General features: G+C 44.3%; 1 protein-coding gene across 1 annotated transcript in view; it reads right to left on the bottom strand.

Moving 5' to 3' along the window:
- CYYR1 (cysteine and tyrosine rich 1) overlaps positions 1–21,164 on the bottom strand; it is a 112,876-nt gene that overhangs the window by 41,867 nt on the left and 49,845 nt on the right. Inside the window, exon 2 of the mRNA XM_040338838.1 lies at positions 3,781–3,883. Coding sequence (XP_040194772.1) covers positions 3,781–3,883 — 103 coding nt within the window. The remainder of the gene's footprint in view (positions 1–3,780; positions 3,884–21,164) is intronic.

Here is a 21,164-nt window from a genome sequence, read left to right on the forward strand (position 1 = left end):
GAGCCGAACCGTGGCTCCGTGTCTGAATGGACTTGGCTCAGATGCCCCCATAGCAAGCCGATTGCTGTGGGGGGCACTCAACAGGAGGGAGGGGCCAGGAGAGCGGAAGAGAGACCAGAGAAGAGGAGGATCTGGACTGGACTGTTCTGTCCATTACACAGAGCAGGGAAATTATATATATATTATATACACACACACACACACACACATAGAAAAAAAAAATCAATATATATATAACCAATCTTGATGGTTGTATATTTCTTGTGTACTATTGCTATGCTCTTTATTGTTGACACAATCGTTTATCTTCCGGATTAAAGTTTTGTCTTCCCCCCACACATGCACTGTACCAACAGTTCCTTTTTTAATAGGCAAGAAACACATTAAACTTTTCAATTTATCGTTCGGCAGAAGTTTTCCAAAAATTATGCCCATTAACTGAACGAAAAACGAAGGAACAATCTGAATGACAGATTTTCAAACAATTGTTCATCTAGTGTAGGCTTGTTACTGGCCAGATTACCAGGTGAAAAAAAAAGAAAAAAAGAAATAAATAAATAAATAAATAAATAAATCTACTTCTGTAGCAACAGGAGGTGAAATTGAAGGCTTGGTTGGTCAATTGTGGCATCATTGGATCACAAAAAACGCACAACATTTTTGATTTTCAAAAAAAAATTCTTTCGAAATTCAACCCACATATAGCCTGCCTAAGGCTCTGTTCACATCGAGCCATTTAGCCAGCGATTCCAAACCGCACTGCAATGCTGGTAAAACGCAGCATGCGTGTTTAGGGGCCATTCACTTTCAATAGCACCTAAATGCGGTGCAGTTTTTTCGATATTAAAAAAAAAAAAAACGCACGGCAATTGCAGCAAAACGTGTAAAGCTTGTCACCCAAAAAGGAACAGGGGCTTCTTTTGGGGCGACGAGCTGTGCACGATGCAGTTTGTTTCAATGGCAGCTCAATTTATTGCAAAGCAAAACCGCATCACGTTTAGGTGCCATTGAAAGCGAATGACACACAAACACGCTTGCTGCATTTTGCCAGCATTGCCGGCAGAATCGCGGAACATTTGAATCGCTATAAGCGAACGGAGCCTATAAAAGAAAACTAATGCAGCCACCACATCCGAGGACTGGTAAGCTGCAATATATGACATTTTTTGTATATAGGAGTTTAATAAACCTTGACACTTTTTCCTGTTCCTCCTCTCCATGTTATTTATCTTTATCCACCCATCCCCCCCCCATCTCACCTCTTTTGCCATTCAGTGGCCTGTTGGTCTGTCTGTGCTGTCTGCCAGACCATTGGATACCATGGAGCCATTCCAGGTGTGGAGCACAGGCTCTGCTCACATGCTGTGCTCAGGTATTGACTGCTACTCTTCCCAAGTTCACACAATATACTCATTTATTATGACCAATCACACATACTGAATCTGCAGCCAATCAGGAAAGGGATGACCTTGTCACATGACAGAATCAGAATTCCCAATTGGCTACATCTGCAAAGCCCTTAGCTTTCGTCCAGACTTGCCCTTTGATTGGAATCCCAGACATAATAAACAGCTTTCATTACAATATCATTATTATTATTAACCACCTGACCTCCGGAAGATTTACCCCCCTTAATGGCCAGGCCATTTTTTGCGATACGGCACTACTTTAAGTAACAATTGCGCGGTCGTGCGACGCTGTACATAAATAAAATTGATGTCCCTTTTCCCCCCACAAATATAGCTTTCTTTTGGTGGAATTTGAACACCTCTGCGGTTTGATTTTTTTGCGTTATAAATAAAAAAAGTGAAAATTGAGCTAAGCATTTAATATATATTTTTTACTTTCTGCTATAAAACATATCCAATAAAAAAGTTTTAAAAATCTAATTTATTCATTAATTTAGGCCGATATTAGAGGTGATCCGAATGGAAGTTTTGGTACCGAAACCAAAAATGCTGAATGCACTTGGCCGAAAAACAAAGCAAAAATAGAAGCATTCTGATTGGCCACCAAAGAGGAGGGAGGAGACGGAAACCGCTGTGATGCCCACAGGGGAAGAGGATGCCCCCCGTAATGCCCACTGCCTGTGATGCCCACCGCCCGTAATGCCCACCACCTGTGATGCCTGACGCCCATGATGCCCGCCACCTGGGTGAAGCGATGCCCGCCATTAGGGTGACAACGTGTCCCGGATTGCCCGGAGACAGTCCCGCATTTTACATTCATTCCAGGACAATACAGTGTCCCGGAATGAAACTGACATTCTTGCCCCTAAAAAAGGCCGCCACAACACCGCTTTACTCATCGACAGCACTTGTCCTGGCCGGGAATGCCTGGAGGAGCACAATCCCGCCCCCTGCTTGTGATTGGAGAAATCATAAATCCCGCCTCTTGTGTCCAATCACTGTGCTGTGATTCGTTACAGCACAAGCTGATTTTTGGGAAGGGAGGGTGTCCCTGAATTTTAGTTGGGAAATGTGGTCACCCTACTTGCAATAGATGGGTTAAGTGCTCCAACTGGGGTTGCCACCTGTCCGGATTGACCCGGACAGTCCGGGTTTTGAATCATGTGTCCGGATTTCAGTCCACCTGAAACCTGGACACATTATTCAGACAGAAATGTGTCTCAGAACAGAGCTTGACAGGAGGGTGAGGGGGCACTATGTGCACCGCATTACTATTCTCCTTGGAGAAGGTAATGTGGTGGCCTTTTTTGGAGGCATCAGATTGGCCCGAGGGTGGTTGTGTCAGTTTCATTCCGGGACACTATATTGTGCTGGAATGAATGTGCCTGGGACATACCTGCAAAATGCGGGACTGTCCCGGGCAATCTGGGACACGTAGTCACCCTAGTGGTGGGGTGTTTTTCTGAATAATCCGGCTGCAAATCTTCAGTGGCTTCCGGATGTAACAGATTCCTCACAGTGGGGCACGGCAGGGACAGGTCTCTGAAATCTGAGAGCTAGAACGATCTCCCGGCAAGGCAGCGCCGCCTACACAGGGAGGTACAACAGAGCCAAATACGCATGTAGAAGAGAGAGCTGCCTACACAGAGCGCTACTAGAGACACCTACAAAGGGAGAGGTAAGAGAGAGTAGAGATGCGAGGAAGCTTTGGGGATAGGGGGCAGTGGGTTATTGGTGCACACTGTGCATAGCGCACCCCTAAACTCTGCACTCTGTACACAGCATGCCCCTGAACTCTGCACTCTGTACATAGCGCACCCCTGAACTCTGCACTCTGTACTCAGCGTGCCCCTGAGCGCTGCATTCTGTACTCAGCGCACCCCTAAACCCTACACTCTGTACACAGCTTATCCCTGAACTCTGCACTCTGTACGCAGCGCACCCTAAACCCTGCATTCTGTACACAGCACACCCCTGAACTTGCACCTCTAAACCCTACACTCTGTACGCATCTCACCCCTGAACTCTGCACCCTGCACATAGCGCACCCCTAAACACTACACTCCATACAAAGCGCACCCCTGAACTCTGCACTCTGTACATGATGTACCCCTAAATTCTGCACTCTGTACACAGCACACCTTTTAACTCTGCACAGAGTGCACTTCTAAACCCTGCACTCTGTACACAGCACACCCTGGAACTCTGCACCCTGTAAATAGCGAACTCCTTAACTCTGCACTCTGTATGTAACACACTTCTGAATAATAAAAGAGTAGATACATAGTCTTACAGATACTATATAACCAGACATGAGCAGTAATATTTATTAAAAATAAAAGCACACAATGGTAAATAGATTTATACTTACGAGAGGACATTTCCAATGTAGGCATAGTAGGAACAGCAGTATGGCGGGTTTCCATCACAGCAATAGGACTTGCAATCAGTTCCACAGTGTGCACAGCAGGGGTCTAAGTACACAATAAATCAATGCGAGTTGGTGAATCAAAATGCATATAAAGACACCTAAGCAAATAAAACATTTTATAATACAGGAAATAGCAAACAAATAACTCTCTACCTAAATGGAGGAAACAAGTCAAAGAAACCCCTTAACAACCATCACGTGTAATGGTCAGGAACTCTTCTTTTTCTTAAAGTCTCAGTTATTTATCAGCAAGGTTAGAACATCATAAATCCTAGGAATGGAAGGTTGTCTCTGTTATCAAGGATAATTTAGCTGAAAAGAAATTGCTTGATGGGAACAGAAGCTAATGGAAAAGTTTGAAATTTGGAACAGACAACATATTATTAGAGTCCAGTTAAATGGGTTTGACATTTTCCATGTTATACTATTGCAATTCTTGATTACTGCCAGGTTATGCAAAAAAAACGGTAATAATAATAATAATAATAATTGTATATGTAGGAAAGTGCTTAACTGGCAGAGATAGCAACTACAGACACTGGGCCATATTCTTAGAGATCTCCGGCGGCGTAACGCATGTCCTTTACGTTACTCCGCCGCAAGTTTAACTGGCAAGTGCCTGATTCCCAAACCACTTACCTGTAAACTTGCGGCGGCGCAAGCACTCCTAATTCAAATGATCCTGGTAGGGGGCGTGGATCATTTAAATTAGGCGCGCTCCCGCGCCGATCGTAATGCGCATGCTCCATCGGGTAAATTACCCGACGTGCATTGCGCTAAATGAAGTCTCACGGACGTCATTTGTTTTGACGGTTAAATTTCAACGCGGGAACGACGGCCATACTTAACATTGAGTATGCCACCTAGGGGGCATGTTTATCTTTACGCCGCGTATCGCTTACGGAAACGACGTAAAATCACTACGACGGGCAAGCGTACGTTAGAGAATCGGCGTGACTAGTCATTTGCATATTCTACGCTGACCGCAAAGGAAACGCCACCTAGCGGTCAGCGTAGATATTGCAGCCTAAGATACAACGGCGCAGGCCGTCGTATCTTAGGCATGTTTAAGTGTATCTCAGTTTGAGAATACACTTAAACATAGGACGGCCTTAGAATCGGACTTACGTCGGCGTATCTGCTGATACGCCGGCGTAAATTCTTTGAGAATATGGCCCACTGTGCTGCATTCGGCTTATGTGCCTAAACAGGATTTTTATGTTGGCTTAATTTCAGCCTCCACTCAACAGGGGGAGCTAGTGGGACTTCAGAAATGGAAATGACTCAATGCAGGCCACACTGAACTTGTATCAGATTGTATGGCCAGCTTGTAACATGTATGGCGAGCCTTTTTCTTGCATTGGAAAGTTCTGTTACAATCAACGCACCTTGAAAAAGAATTGTCTACGCTGCAGCAATCAAGTCTAATTATTTTACTCATTTTCAGCGCATTTCTTCATTTGATTGGTTGCCATGGAGCAATATGCGATTCCTATTTATACGACACTAATGAGGTCACTTGTAATGGAACCACAATAATTCTATTTTTCTAACACTCCAAAACAGCCAACTGTTTACTTCAACAACAATTGTATCAATACAAATGGATTTAGAACCAAAACCTGGTGTATTCACAATATGTGGCGGCTTGTCTAGATTCCTATAAAAATAGGATTTATTACCGAAAACACTGTAACATAGAAATGATCTGACTACATATGTTCTTCCATATTGTTGTCTTCCCTATTAACATTCCTGTTAGTTTGTTTCATTCCCCATGTGTGGTGCTATTTTTAGCCCCCATTCACACCTAGGCATTTTGTCGCCTGTAGTGTGACGCCGCAGCAGCCCCGAGACGCTGGAGGGATGAAAACACATTGCCCTCTATGGAGATGGTTCACATCTCCACGCCGAACGCCGTACGCCTGCCGCCTGAAAAAAAGTCCCGGACCTTTTTTTCAGGCGGCTTTCGGCGTTCGGCATAGGAGATGTGAACAATCTCCATACATCCTCTCCGTACACACGAGAGGATCCATCCGCTGAAAAATCTCAGCGGATCGGTTTCAGCGAATAGATCCCCTGGTGTGTACGTTCCAGCGGATATTTATCCGCGGAGATTTCCGATTTCCAGCAGATAAAAATTTGTTAGCATGCTAACAAATCTATCCGCTGGAATCGGCTCCAGCGGATCGATACAGTGGTCTGTACAGACTCACCGGATTGATCCGTCCGAACCCGTCCCTCGCATGCGTCGTAATGATTCGACGCATGCGTGGAATTGCTTATATGACAGCGTCGCGCACGTCACCGCGTCATCATCGCGGCGACGGCGCGACACGTCACCGCGGTGTAAATTCGGCGCGGATTTCGATCCGATGGTGAGTACACTCCATCGGATCAAAATCCTCAGAGGATTTATCCGCGGATACGGTCCGGCGGACCGTATCCGCGGATCAATCCTCTCGTGTGTACCCGGCATGAGGGTTATCCTCACTGAAAAAACAATTCCTACACACAGACCAAGCTAAACAGAACATCTCACTTTTCAATTGTCGCCAATGTTTTGTGTCGGTTGTTAGGAGCCAGCAAAGAAGGCAGTTATTAAAAATAGTTAAAAAAAAAGAAAATGCCATAGGGATCCCCCCAAAATCCATACCAAGCCCTTGGGGTCTGGAATGGATTTTAACTACTGTATTTGCTGGCGTATAAGACTACCTTTTACACTTAAAAAAACTGGCAAAAAAGCAGGGGTCGTCTTATACTCCGGGTCAGCTGCTCGGATGCCTGTTGGATGTGCGGTAATACTGTATGTAGCTTCCTCTACATACAGTAAATACCGCTTAGCCAATCCCGGTGAGCGATGTATTCAAATGAATACAGAGCCTGCTCGGATTGGAGTAACAACCTCTGCCAATCCCAGCAGGCTACATACAGTAGCCTGCTCTGATTGGCTTTGAGAGTCAGAGAGGCGTGGGCTGATGATGTTACAGCCTCTGCCAATCCAAGCAGGCTTTGTATTCATTAATAGAATACATCACTCGCCGTGATTGGCTCCAGCAAGAAGGAAGAAGAATATGGCTCCAGAAGGAAGAAATATGAAGCCTCGGAAGGGGGGTCGTCTTATACGGTGAGTACAGGCAAAACGTCTTAAAAAACTGTAAAATTAGGGGGTCGTCTTATACGCCCGGTCGCCTTATACACCGGCAAATACGGTACTTGTTTACTGGGCACTTAAATCCCCCTCCTGCCCAGACCAATTTTTAGCTTTCAGCGCTGTCACACTCTGAATGACAATTGCGCGGTCATACAACACTGTACCCTAATGAGATTTTTTATCATTTTATTCCCCACAAATGGAGCTTTCTTTTGTTGGTATTTGATCACCTCTGTGGGGTTTTTTTTGTTAAAAAAATAAAAAAACATTTTATATTTTGTTATAAAATTTTGCAAACAGGTCATGTTTCTCCTTCATTGATGTACGCTGATGAGGCTGCACTGATGGGCATCGATAGGCTGCACTGATAGGCTTCACTGATTGGCACCGATAGGCTGCATTGATGAGCACCGATAAGGCGGCACTGGTGGACACGGATAGGAAGCACTGGTGGGCACTGATAGGTGGCACTGAGAGGTGGCACTGATGGGTGGCACTGAAGGGCATTAATAGGTGGCTATGTGGTCTTGCCAAAAAATGCGACACTATTGGGAGGAAGTAAGAAGAATCTCTCAAAAATTTTCGGAAGAATGGATTGCGGACGATCCTGCTCTCTTCCTGTTACATAGCTCACAGATACCAGTGCAGAAATATAAGAAGTCGGTGGTGTGTCACATGATAAACGCGGCAAAAGTAGGAATCACGTTGAGGTGGAGGGATGTGCGCCCGCCATCTATTGCAGGGTGGCTGAAAAGGATTGATGAAGTAGGAGCAATGGAAGATTTGGTATATACAGCACAGAATAAGAAAACACAGTATGAAGAAACATGGTCGGGGTGGAAGGTATTCATTAGATCAGAAGAAGGAAGGAGGTTGTTAGAGGGAAATTAGAATCGTAGTGAGAAGGAAGTAGGCCAGAAGCTGATGAGAAAGTTCTGAGAGGTTCAAGTCCTAGTTACCGAGAGAGGAGAGAGGGAGGGAAAGGGAGGGGAGGGTGGACGGGGAGGATAGGGGGGTTTTTTTTTTTTTTTTTTTTTTTTTTTTTGGGTTTGGGAAGGGAGGGAGGTTAAGAAGGGATATAAATAAAGAAGGGTTAGGAGGCAGGAACTGTTAAATGGTAATGTGTAGAAGATGTATTTACAGTTGTAACATTTTGTGTTGTTTATTGGAGAAAAACAAAATAAAAGATATGTAAAAAAAAATAGGTGGCTATGACTAAGGCCTTATAGGCTGAAACGCGTCAACCTTTCCTATTGCGTTTGTCTACGGTGGCTTGTCAATAAATACGTCAATTGTTTAGGAGCAACGACCGGAGTGCGGATCATCTTTTCTTCATTAATAGGTGGCACTGGTGGGCACTGAGAAGTGGCACTAATAGGTGGCACTGATGGGTGGTAGTGATGGGCACTGATGGGTGGCAAGGATGGTCACTGATCGGCACTGGTAGGTGACACTGATAGGCAGCACTGCTAGGTGGCACTGATGAGGCACTGATTGGCACCACTGGTGGGCATTGATAGGTGGCACTTATGGGCTTTGATAGGTGGCACTGTTTTGCACTGGTGGGCACTGATTTGTGGCACTTTGGGCACTGGCAGGCGGTACTGGTTGGCACAGATGAGGCGGATGTGCCTCTTCGTGGACCGATGTCCCTTGCACAGAAACAGGCGATCGGCCATTTTGTTCTCCTCACGCTGTCAGCAGTGAGGAGAACAAATGATTACCGAGCTTCTGTTTACATCACGTGATCAGCTGTCATTGGCTGAGAGCTGATCATGTGGTAAGGGGTCGGAATTGGCCCCTTACTCCGATCTGTCGGCTTGAGCAGAGAACTCTGCATAGAATCGGGAAAATGCTTTGTTAAGATCGCTAATGGTAATCGTGCATCTCTAGTTTCAGGTGTTTTTTTTTATTGGATCAGCGTGACAGCCAGATAAAAAGTAGAAGCCTCAATATTTTGTAGATATGTGCATTCCCGTTCGTACAAATGTTATTTTCGTATGAAAATGTTCATTTTCGTACCCGCAGAATAATGTGTACATACGAAAAAATGAAAGCACCAAAATACGAAAACGACGGGATTACGAATGAGCCGCATAACGAACAACCGCAAATACGAACGAACGATCTGACGAAAATACGACAAAACGAAAACGGCAAAAGAACGAAAATTACATCTATAACAAAAGATTTGCATTCTGTATCCTGTTTGAATCCCCTCTCTGCTCGTATCCTCAGCCGTATGTTCCCATGACATCCACAACAAAAGATTTGCACTCTGTATCTTGTTTGAATCCCTTCTCTGTTCGCACCCTCAGCCGTATGCTCATATGACATCCACAACAAAAGACCCGCACCCTGTATTTTGAATTCCTTTTTTCTGTTCGTATTTTGGATTCAACAGAATGCAAATCTTTTGCCACAGATGTCACACGAACACACAACCGAAAACACCAAAAGAAAAAAGGACCCAAAACACAGAATGCAAATCCCTTGCCACAGATGTAATTTTCGTTTTTTTGAATGGGCATTGAGTGTAGTTAGTAAAGCAGCTTCTCTTTTGTGCTGAGTAGTACAGTAAAGCCAAATAAACTTTTCTGTGGATTTTCATCTGAAGGGAGATCAGTTGGCCAGACTTTTGAACCCAAAAATGGTTTTCTGATGGAGTTTAAAAACGAACAAATTTTCTGAGAACGAACGGAAAACGATCATTTTTATGTTTGTTGTTAAAAAAGTCTGACCAAGTGTATGGGGCTTAACAATCGTTAATATGGATGAGCCGCGTGTTGAAAGTGCCGCGAATCCCGCGATATATTTACGAAAGTACAAAATGACGAAAATCCTTTTTCTGCTCGTATCTTCAGTCGCATGCCCACATGACATCCACAACAAATTGTCATAGATGTCACACGAACACATGACCGAAAACACGAACAGAAAAAAGAAATCCAAAACACAGAATGCAAATCATTTACGAAAATTCATGAAAATTATTGTCTAACAAGTAACGAACATGAATTAAACAGAATAACGAACCATCCCGCATGTACGAAAATAAAACGGTAACGAAAATACGAAACGATCGGAATACGAAAAAATCTCGTCGTACGAAAAACTAACGGGAACGAACAGGAAAACGGGCGTCTTACGAAAAACGAACGGAAACGAACCTACGGAACGATACGAAACAGAACAAAAAAATATGAATTTTTTTTCTGTGCACATGTCGAATATTTTGTTCCTTTAAAACCCAGTTGTAGAATAGAATATGACAATGGGCCAATTATAAATATAAAAGAAAGGTCGAGTTGCACTTTTAGGCATATAGAATCTTCACGCCAAGGATCATCCTTCATTGCCAGTTCCTAAGTTCAATCAACACTTCTAATAATGAAGTCTAATTTCCTGTATCTAATGGTGTTCACCAGCGGATATGAAATAGCTGGCGTTGTTTTTCTTCCCCCCTCTGTTAAATACTACGTGTTAACCAATTACAAGGTAAAAACAGATTCATTAAATTAACTTGATAATGAAATTGTCCATAAACTGGGTTAATGTCCCAGAACTGCCAAGTAAAAGGTGAGAGCGGAAGCTGCCCTGGAACGGCTGAGTGACATAATACAGCCGAGGATTCCTGCCGCAGCCGGTGAAAAGGCAGCCATGTACGGCGACCGCCATCTCCGCTGCATTACAGGGCGAAGAAACGGCTTCATTATTTTACAATTTAGTCGCATAAGGCGAACAAGGTTAATTGAAAATGGCTGTATTCATGGATGGATGGCGGCATTTCAAGAGGTTTCTAGGATAGTTTTTTCTCTTCTTTAACTTTTAATTAACTTGATTATTTCTAAACTGTGTTTTCTTCCACACAGACGGATCTCATCAAAGTTTAAAGATTCTCTCTAATAAGAAAAGAAAACCCTCATTTCAAGAATTAGTAGGCTCTGCAGTACAGAGGTTTTAGATCGGGTAGACTGTAGATACGATCTGGGTTTAGACATTCCTCCTCCGATCCATATCAGACCCTCCTGCTGCCAGTCTGATTTGAAATTTCAGCTGGTGTTCAGAAAATGGTGGTAATTTAAAATGAGGCTGCCAGTATAGAAATGTGGGAGCTGCCGTTGTTGATGTGTTTTTGAAGGTAAAGTGGATGTAAACCCGAATATTTTTTTTTTTAATGTCACAATGTAGAGTATAAGATTTCCTATCATCTGTGCCTAGTCTTGCCACACAGATTTAATGCAGCTCTGAGCAATCCTCTTTTATTGTTCAGTGAAAAAAACAGACTTGTAGAGAAAAACCTTAGGGCCAGATTCTCGTCCAGCGGCGTATCTTTGCGGCGGCGTAACGTATCCGATTTACGTTACGCCTCCGCAACTTACACGGGCAAGTGCTTTATTCTCAAAGCACTTGCTCTGTAAGTTTCGGCGGCGTAGCGTAAATCGGCCGGCGTAAGCACGCCTAATTCAAATTTGGAACAGGGGGGCGTGTTTTATGTAAATGTTCTGTGACCCGACGTGATTGACGTTTTTCACGAACGTCGCATGCGCCGTCCGTGGAAATCTCCCAGTGTGCATTGCTCCTAATACGCCGCAAGGACGTATTGGTTTTGACGTGAACGTAAATGACGTCCAGCCCCATTCATGGACGATTCACGCAAACAACGTAAAACTTTCAAATTTCGTCGCGGGAACGACGGCCATACTTAACATTGGTACGCCGTACTTACGCCTCATATAGCAGGGGTAACTATACGCCGGGAAAGGCCTAACGTAAACGGCGTAACTTTACTGCGTCGGCCGGGCGTACGTTCATGAATTTGCGTATCTAGCTGATTTACATATTTCGACGCGTAAATCAGTGTACACGCCCCTAGCGGCCAGCGTAAAAATGCAGTTACGATCCGACGGCGTAACAGACTTACGCCTGTCGGATCTAATAGATATCTATGCGTAACTGATTCTATGAATCAGGCGCATAGATACGACGACGTATCTGGAGATACGCCGTCATGTCTCCACTGAGAATCTGGGCCTTAGTCCGTTCCGCCCCCTTGCTGTGAGTGACAGGTTATTTACATATTTCATGCACTAGCCTGAGACAGGCATTATTTTTTAATTCCCACCCCCACTCCTTTTCTGAAGTCATGTGGTTACTTTTCTGGATTTTGACTGGATGTTAGTGATCATAGCAGAATTTAGTGTAAGGAATACACAGGAAAAAATGCACGTTGACAAGAGTGTAGAGGAGGGCGGGAAGTCTACTGACATCACGACTCCACCCACAGAGCTCCAGGCAACAGACCCACCCACAGAATCTGCAGTTTTTCGGTTCTTATAACAGACAGAGGGGAGACATTTGACAGGTAAGAATACATGCAGGAGGCATCTATATTCTTATAGATCAGCACTATGGCAGTAGTTTAGAAAGGGTGAGAGCGGGTTTACATCCACTTTAAAGTGTTACTAAACCCACAACAGTAAAATCAGTCAGTATATGCAGTACAGCATGCTTGTTATACTCACTGTGGAACCTAAGGGGGTTAACCCTCTGCATTGTGTAAAAAGACTGTTAGATCATGTCTTCTCTGATCCTCCCCTCCTTCCACTGTCCCCTAATAATTCCCTGATAACACAGGGTCTATGGGGTCAGGCTGCACATGCTCAGTTTGGTGTGTATTGCTAGAGCGTGCATGTGATCAGCACAGGGCCAATCATCCCTCCAGACAGAGGGTCAGGGGTTCTGCAGCCACACAGAACAGTCAGTGGAGAATACATTTTTCCTACACTGATATAAATCACAAGACTGCTATATACTGCTGCTGAGAAAAGGTATTTAGCAGTTTATATTTACTACTAAAACTATCGCATTTCCATGTTCTGTGTACTGTGGGAGACCAGATATATTGAATGCAGGGTCCTGGGTTTAGTAACACTTTAAGTTTAAGCCTAGCTTAACAAGCCTTAGATCGCCGTAACAAGCTAATTTGCATACTCAACGCGGAATTCGATGGAAACGCCACCTAGCGGCCGCCGAACAATTGCACCTAAGATCCGACGGCGTACTAAGACGTACGCCTGTCGGATCGATCCGAGATGCAGTCGTATCTTGTTTTGTAGATACAAAACAAAGATACGATGCGCAAAATTTGAAATTACGCGGCGTATCAAGAGATACACCGGCGTAATTCTTTTGTGGATCTGCCCCATTATATCTACAGTACATATAGATTTACTAATCTCTGTTCCATCCTGTGTATTTTTCCTTTGGACCTGTAGCACTACCTGTTCAAGCTCCTGAAAAAGCTCAATTCGAGCGAAACATGTAGAGCAACTTTTGCAACAGGTTCCTTTAAGCTCATGTTTGGAGCTATAACTCATATTTAGCGGATGGTTTTTGTATTGACTGTTTTCCAATAAATCCATTTTTCTATATTTTTATATTATTTGTGTTATCTTATTTACTAGCACCGTTTGAAAGTCCCCAGGGTTTGTTACCCTTTCCCCAATGTGCATTTTGTATTCTCTATAGGGGATGAGGTGCTTTAATTTGAGGGTCTGCTCTCCACAAATTGTTTCTATTGAGACATCATTTGTTGTTAATTCCGCCAACAGTTTTCTGATGGAGCATACAGACGGTCGGATTATCCGACACAACACATCCATCAGACAATTATTGTCATAAAATCCGATCGTGTGTGCGGGCCTTTATACTGACATGCTTTGTGCAATAGTTTTGCACAGAGCAGCCCCGATCCACCTCTTCTCGGTTCCCCAGCTGGAACTCCAGATCCCTCCCTGCTTCCTAGTGCACCCAAAGCAAGCAACTTGCTATGGGGGGCAACCAGTGCCGATCCTGACCTCTCGGGGGCCCTAAGCACAATTCTGCTAAGGGGCCCTCTATCTGACCAGTGATACCGTGAGCTATGTAAACCATTTGCCATTGCCACATAACATTCAGGGGTTTTTTTTTACCACATGACATTCAGGGTTTTTTTTTTTTTTACCACATAACATTCAGGGTTTTTTTTACCACATAACATTCAGGTTTTTTTTTACCACATAACATTCAGGGTTTTTTTTTACCACATAACATTCAGGGTTTTTTTTACCACATAACATTCAGGCCCCGTACTCACGACCAAACATGTCTGCTGAAACTGGTCCGCAGACCAGTTTCAGCAGACATGTTTGGCCGTGTGTTGGCCCGAGCGGACCATTTTGGGACGGATCGGACAGGTTTCCAGCGGACAACTGTTTCCCGGACTTGTTTTAAAACAGTCCGCTGGAAACCTGTCCGCCCGGACATGTACGGTCGTCTGTACAGACCTACCGTACATGTCCTGCCGCCCGCATCCCTCGCATGCGTCGAATGACTTCGACGCATGCGTGGAAGCATTTTTAAGGCGGCCCGCCCACGTCGCCGCGTCATTGTCGCGGCGACACCGCGTCATCGACGCGGCGACACCGCGGACACGCCCCGCGTAATGTTTACGCGCGGGCTTCTGTTCGATGGTGTGTATAGCCATCGAACAGAAGTCCCCGGGCAGTCCCCGGCCAGACATGTCCGATGGAAACGGTCTGCAGACCGTTTTCATCGGACATGTCCTGCCGTGAGTACAAGGCCTCAGGGTTTTTTTTTTACCACATAACATTCAGGGTTTTTTTTTTTTACCACATAACATTCAGGTTTTTTTTTTACCACATAACATTCAGGGTTTTTTTTTTACCACATAACATTCAGGGTTTTTTTTTTTACCACATAACATTCAGGCCCCGTACAGACGACCGGACAGTCCGCTGAAAACGGTCCGCCGGACCGTTTTCAGCAGACATGTCCGGTCGGAGATTTCTGTCTGATGGTTGCACACACCATCAGACAGAAATCCGCGCGTAAACAATACGCGGGGACGTGGCCGAGCCGTCACTGCGACGATGACGCAGCGACGTGGGCGGCCCTGGAAGTTCAAAGCTTCCACGCATGCGTCGAATCAGTACGATGCATGCGAGGGATGGCGGCCGGTCGGACATGTCCGCTGAGTCTGTACAGACGACCGAACATGTCCGACCGACATGGTACCAGCGGACAGGTTACTTAGCATGCTAAGAAACATTTGTCCGCTGGAAACTGTCCGATCCGCCGGACAATTGTCTAGTCGGGCCTACACACGACCGAACATGTCTGCTGAAACTGGTCCGTCGGACCAGTTTCAGCGGACAGATCCGGTCGTGTGTACGAGGCCTTAGGCCTCGTACACACGACAGAGATTCTCGGCAGAATTCGCCGAGAAACTCGGTCAAAACCCGGATTCTGCCGAGAATCTCTGTCGTCTGTACAGTTTTGGCTCGATGGAGCCGCCGAGGAGCTCGACGAGAAAATAGAGAACATGTTCTCTATTTTCTCGTTGGCCGCGTTGTTCTATAGGAGAAGGCGGCCCGCCGAGCTCCTCGGCGGCTTCATCCCAAAACGAGACGAGGAACTCGACGTGCCAAGCACGTCGAGTTCCTCTGTCGTGTGTACGGGGCCTTAGGGTTTTTTTTTTTACCACATAACATTCAGGGGTTTTTTTTTTACCACATAATATTCAGGTTTTTTTTTTTTACCACATAATATTCAGGGTTTTTTTTTACAACATAACATTCAGGTTTTTTTTTACCACATAACATTCAGGGTTTTTTTTTACCACATAACATTCCGTTTTTTTTTTCCCCCCACATAACATTCAGGTTTTTTTTTTTACCACATAACATTCAGGTTTTTTTTTTACCACATAGCATTCAGGGTTTTTTTTTACCACATAACATTCAGGGGTTTTTTTTACCACATAACATTCAGGGTTTTTTTTTTTCACCACATAACATTCAGGGTTTTTTTTACCACATAACATTCAGGGTTTTTTTTTTTTTACCACATAACATTCAGGGTTTTTTTTTTTTTACACACATAACATTCAGGTTTTTTTTCCCCCCACATAACATTCAGGTTTTTTTTTACCACATAACATTCAGGTTTTTTTTTTTTTACACACATAACATTCAGGTTTTTTTTCCCCCCACATAACATTCAGGTTTTTTTTTACCACATAACATTCAGGGTTTTTTTTTTTTTACACACATAACATTCAGGTTTTTTTTCCCCCCACATAACATTCAGGTTTTTTTTTACCACATAACATTCAGGTTTTTTTTTTACCACATAGCATTCAGGGTTTTTTTTTTTTTTTACCACATAACATTCAGTTTTTTTTTTCACACACATAACATTCACCTCCTAGTCCTACCGTTTCCAAAAGGCATTGTCAGGGAAAATAAAATCTGACAGTCACCACAGCTGTGCCGCTCTCCTCTCCTCAGAGTGACTGACTCCACCTCCCCAGGAGCAGGGAGCTTCAGCACTTAGCCGCTCGTGGACTACAGCTCCCATAAGCATTAGCGGTGGCCGTCTCACTGACGTCACCTGACGTCTGACTCACTACTGCTACCTTGTCAATGTTCAGCGCCGCGGGCGGATACTCAAAATGCTGCCGCGGCGGCGGCGACCATTGTTCCGTTTAGGAATCGCCGATGCAAATAGAAACTCCATGCTTCCCAGCAGGGCCCCGAGTAAATCCGGGGGCCCTACGCAGCTTGCGTAGTCTGCGTATAGGGCGGATCGGCCCTGGGGGCAACCGCAGGCTTGCTCCCGAGCCGCTGCTCCGTGTGTCCATTCACTCAGCCCTGCCCCCACTCTCTCCAATGGCTACTGCTATTGTCTCAGCCAATGAGGAGGGAGAGACCCGGGATAGCCAAGGGTTTTGTGCACATTGCTGGATCGAGATGGGGCTCAGGTAAGTATCGGGAGGGCTGCTGCACACAGAAGGTTTTCAACCTTTATGTACAGAATGTATGAATGTAAAAAACCTTGAGCCTTTACAAGCACTTTAACATATGATGATCTTCACCGATGCATGGGCGCCTCTTCCTTCTAATATAGGACAAAGAAGACACAGTAATTTTGTGTCCTAAAATAAATGAGTATATAAAATTGATGACAAAATGTTGCTGGCGTGAAATCACATGCTCAGGATGTAGAGTCTGAATCTCCGTCACCTTTGCCAAAAACAGCTTGCAGTAGCTGGAAATAGCGAAGTCACATTATGCTGAAAGGGCACATTAGCTGTGAGACGCCTTGAGGGAAGAAACCAAGAAAGTGAACTTCTACCATGAAGGATAACCCGAGGCTGCAGGTGAGGGTGAGCAGCGTTTGCCCCGATCGATTTAACAAAAAATCAGCCGACAGTTCAATCATCTGTTGGCCTCTTATATCTTTATAATAAAAAATATATATTTTTTTATAAAAAAAAAATATCAAACATGTTTTACTTACCTGCACTTTGCAATGGTTTTGAACAAGAGCAGCCCGAATCCTCCTCTTCTGGGGTCCCCTTGCCGGTTCTCTGGGATCCTCTTCTCCTCTGTGTGTCACCATATGAAGCCGCTTCTTATGGTGACACACGTGTGGGCTAGATTCTGAGTCATGTAGTGTGTGTCTATTGACACGCACAGTGCAGCTCAGCCCCACCCTGCTTCCTTGTTTCTAAATTTGATTGACAGCAGCAAGAACCAATTGCTGCTGCTGCTTAGACTGAGTCCAGTGAGAAGGGAGAGAGAGAACAGCGCCGCTACTCTCAGGCACAGAGCTGGATTAAGATTAGGATCAGGTGAGTGTTTAACCACGTAACCCCCGGACCATATTGCTGCCCAAAGAGCAGAGCACTTTTTGCGATTCGGGACTGCGGTGCTTTAACTGACAATTACGCGGTCGTGCGACGTGGCTCCCAAACAAAATTAGCGTCCTTTTTTCCCCCACAAATAGAGCTTTCTTTTGGTGGTATTTGATCACCTCTGCGGTTTTTATTTTTTGCGCTATAAACAAAAATAGAGCGACAAATTTGAAAAAAATTAATATTTTTTACTTTTTGCTATAATAAATATCCCCCAAAAACATATATAACATTTTTTTTTTCCTCAGTTTAGGCCGATACGTATTCTTCTACCTATTTTTGGTAAAAAAAAAATCGCAATAAGCGTTAATCGGTTGGTTTGTGCAAAATTTATAGCGCTTACAAAATAGGGGATAGTTTTATTGCATTTTTATTATTATTTTTTTTTTTACTACTAATGGCGCCGATCAGCGATTTTTTTCGTGACTGCGACATTATGGCGGACACTTCGGACAATTTTGACACATTTTTGGGACCATTGTCATTTTCACAGCAAAAAATGCATTTAAATTGCATTGTTTATTGTGGAAATGACAGTTGCAGTTTGGGAGTTAACCACAGGGGGCGCTGTAGGAGTTAGAGTTCACTTAGTGTGTGTTTACAACTGTAGGGGGGTGTGGCTGTAGGACTGACGTCATCGATCGAGTCTCCCTATAAAAGGGATCACTCGATCGATGCGCCGCCATAGTGAAGCACGGGGAAGCCGTGTTTACATACGGCTCTCCCCGTTCTTCAGCTCGGGGAGCGATCGCGATGGAGCGGCTAGAAACGAATAGCCGCGCCGTGCTCCCCGAGGGAACCCGCCCGCCGCGGAGGGGGTCCCGAACGTATATATACGTCCTTCTGCCTGTCCGTGCCATTCTGCGGACGTAAATAGTCGTGCGGCGGGCGTTAAGGGGTTAAAGGTGGAAAAAGTTGTGAAATTATTTATCTTTGTCTCATTTTTTTTTTACATCACAGAAACCTGACATTTTAACAGGGTGGTGTGTAGACTTTTATATCCACTGTAGTGTTATGCCAGGACAAAACTATTATAAGATAATAAAATAGATTTTGTAAATAATTAGACCCATGATGATTGTCATATTTTCACTTACGTGATTATTTTTATATAATCACAAAATTACAAAATTTACATAGTTTACATGATATGTAAACTAGCTAATGCAGGGCCTGATGTATAAAATATTTAGGAAATTCATTACGAAAAATGATTCTTATTAGAGCATTGATTGCATGATTACAGTTGGTGATTAATGCTTATGCCATAGGGATGAAATGATAGTGGCTCATTAGTAGGTAATAAATATTTATATCATGGGGCTGTAAATCACAGAATGTGCTGGAGCTTCCTTCCCTGTCACCTATTTCTCTCTTGGTGTCTGGAAAACTTGTTAGAAGTGAGTCATGGTAATAGCAGAGGAACAGGGCAGCTGACAGAATAGACACTCTGGATTGAGGCAAGTACACACTATGGAGGGATGTGCTTTTTTCATATTTTAAGTCTGAGGTTTATAACCACTTTAGCAGACCAAGCTGTCCAGACAAAGTAGCAGTTTGGGGTTAGAGATAAAGGGCTAGATTCAGAGAGAAGATACGCCGGCGTATCTCCAGATACGCCGTCGTATATCTGAGTCCGGCCGATCGTATCTATGCGCCTGATTCATAGAATCAGTTACGCATAGATTTCCCTAAGATACGACAGGCGTAGTCTTACACCGTCGTATCTTAGGCTGCATATTTACGCTGGCCGCTAGGTGGGGCTTCCGTATAGTTACGCGAGGAATATGCAAATGAGCTAGATACGCCAATTTAGAAACGTACGTCCGGCCGGCGCATTTTTTTACGTCGTTTACGTTAGGCTTTTTTCAGCGTATAGTTTCCCCTGCTATATGAGGCGTATCCTATGTTAAGTATGGCCGTCGTTCCCGCGTCGAGTTTTGAAAATTTTACGTCCGTTTGCGTCGAAAGCAATGACGGTTTGCGGCGGAATTTCGAGCATGCGCACTGGGTTTTTTTCACGAACGGTACATGCGCCGTTCGTAAAAACCGTCAAGTACGCGGGGTCACAGTTAATATGCATAAAACACGCCCACATCATCCACATTTGAATTATGCGGGCTTACGCCGACACAGATACGTTACGCCGCCGTAACTAAGGGCGCAAGTTCTTTCTGAATACAGAACTTGCGCCCTAAATTACGGCGGCGTAACGTATCAGAGCTACGTTACGCCGGGCATAAAGATAGACGATTCTATCTGAATCTAGCCCAAACTATTTAAAGTGAAACTAAACTCTCATTTAACATGACTATTTTTAATCCTTATGCCGCATACACACGACCGTTTCATGACGAGAAAAATGCAACTTTTTTAATTGGTCGTTAAAAACGGTCGTGTGTATGCTCCAGAGCATTTTTCTCGCCGTAAAAAATTCAGAACCTGCTCTAATTTTTCTCGTCGTTTTTCACATCGTGAAAAACGGTCGTGTGTACGCTTTAACGCGGGGGGAAAAAACGCACATGCTCAGAAGCAAGTTATGAGATGGGAGTGCTCGTTCCGGTAAAACTAGCGTTTGTTATGGAGATAGCACATTCATCACGCTGTAACAGACAGAAAAGCACAAAGACTGAAAAGCGCGAATCGTCTCTCATCAAACTTTTACTAACACGCGGTAACAGGAAATTAGCAAACGATCGTGTATAGACAAGGCAGGCTTGAATAACGGTGGTGTGTACGCGGCATTATGCTGCTAGCACTGAGACATAGATAAGAAGGTGTATTATATTTACTTGGTGGAAAACTTTTTTTGTACATTTCTTAAAACGGAGCGCCAGCTGCGATAATTTTTTCCCATTCGATTAATGACCCCCATATCAATAATTACTCACTTGTTCTGATTTCTCAAACCTCTGCAGTCCGGTATACTTGTAATTAGGGTTGTCCCGATACCGATACCAGTATCGGTATCGGGACCGATACCGAGTATTTGCGCTAGTACTCGTACTCGTGCAAATACTCCCGATACCAAAATAGAATACTTTTATTTTTTATTTTTTGTGACATCGAGCGGTGCATAGAGGCAGGGCCGGATTAACCGTGGGGCTGATGGAGCTGCAGCTCCAGGCCCCCATCATAATATAGGCCCAAACTTAATTCTCTCACCAGGGCCCGGCGGCCGGCCGACGACCGCTATATAATAAATCCACACGTCCAGGCAGCTGCAGTGCCATTGGATGGCACTGATAGGTGGCACTGGCATTGATTGACTGGCACTCATAAATGGATGGCACTGGCATTGATTGGGTGGCACTGATGAGATGCACTAATAAGCTGCCTCCCTGCACTGATGCACTAATGGGCACTGATCTGCACTGATAGGTGGCACTGGCTAGCTGCACTTTTGGG

This window comes from Rana temporaria, chromosome 2 (genome assembly GCF_905171775.1).
Source record: "Rana temporaria chromosome 2, aRanTem1.1, whole genome shotgun sequence".
Lineage (NCBI taxonomy): Eukaryota > Metazoa > Chordata > Amphibia > Anura > Ranidae > Rana > Rana temporaria.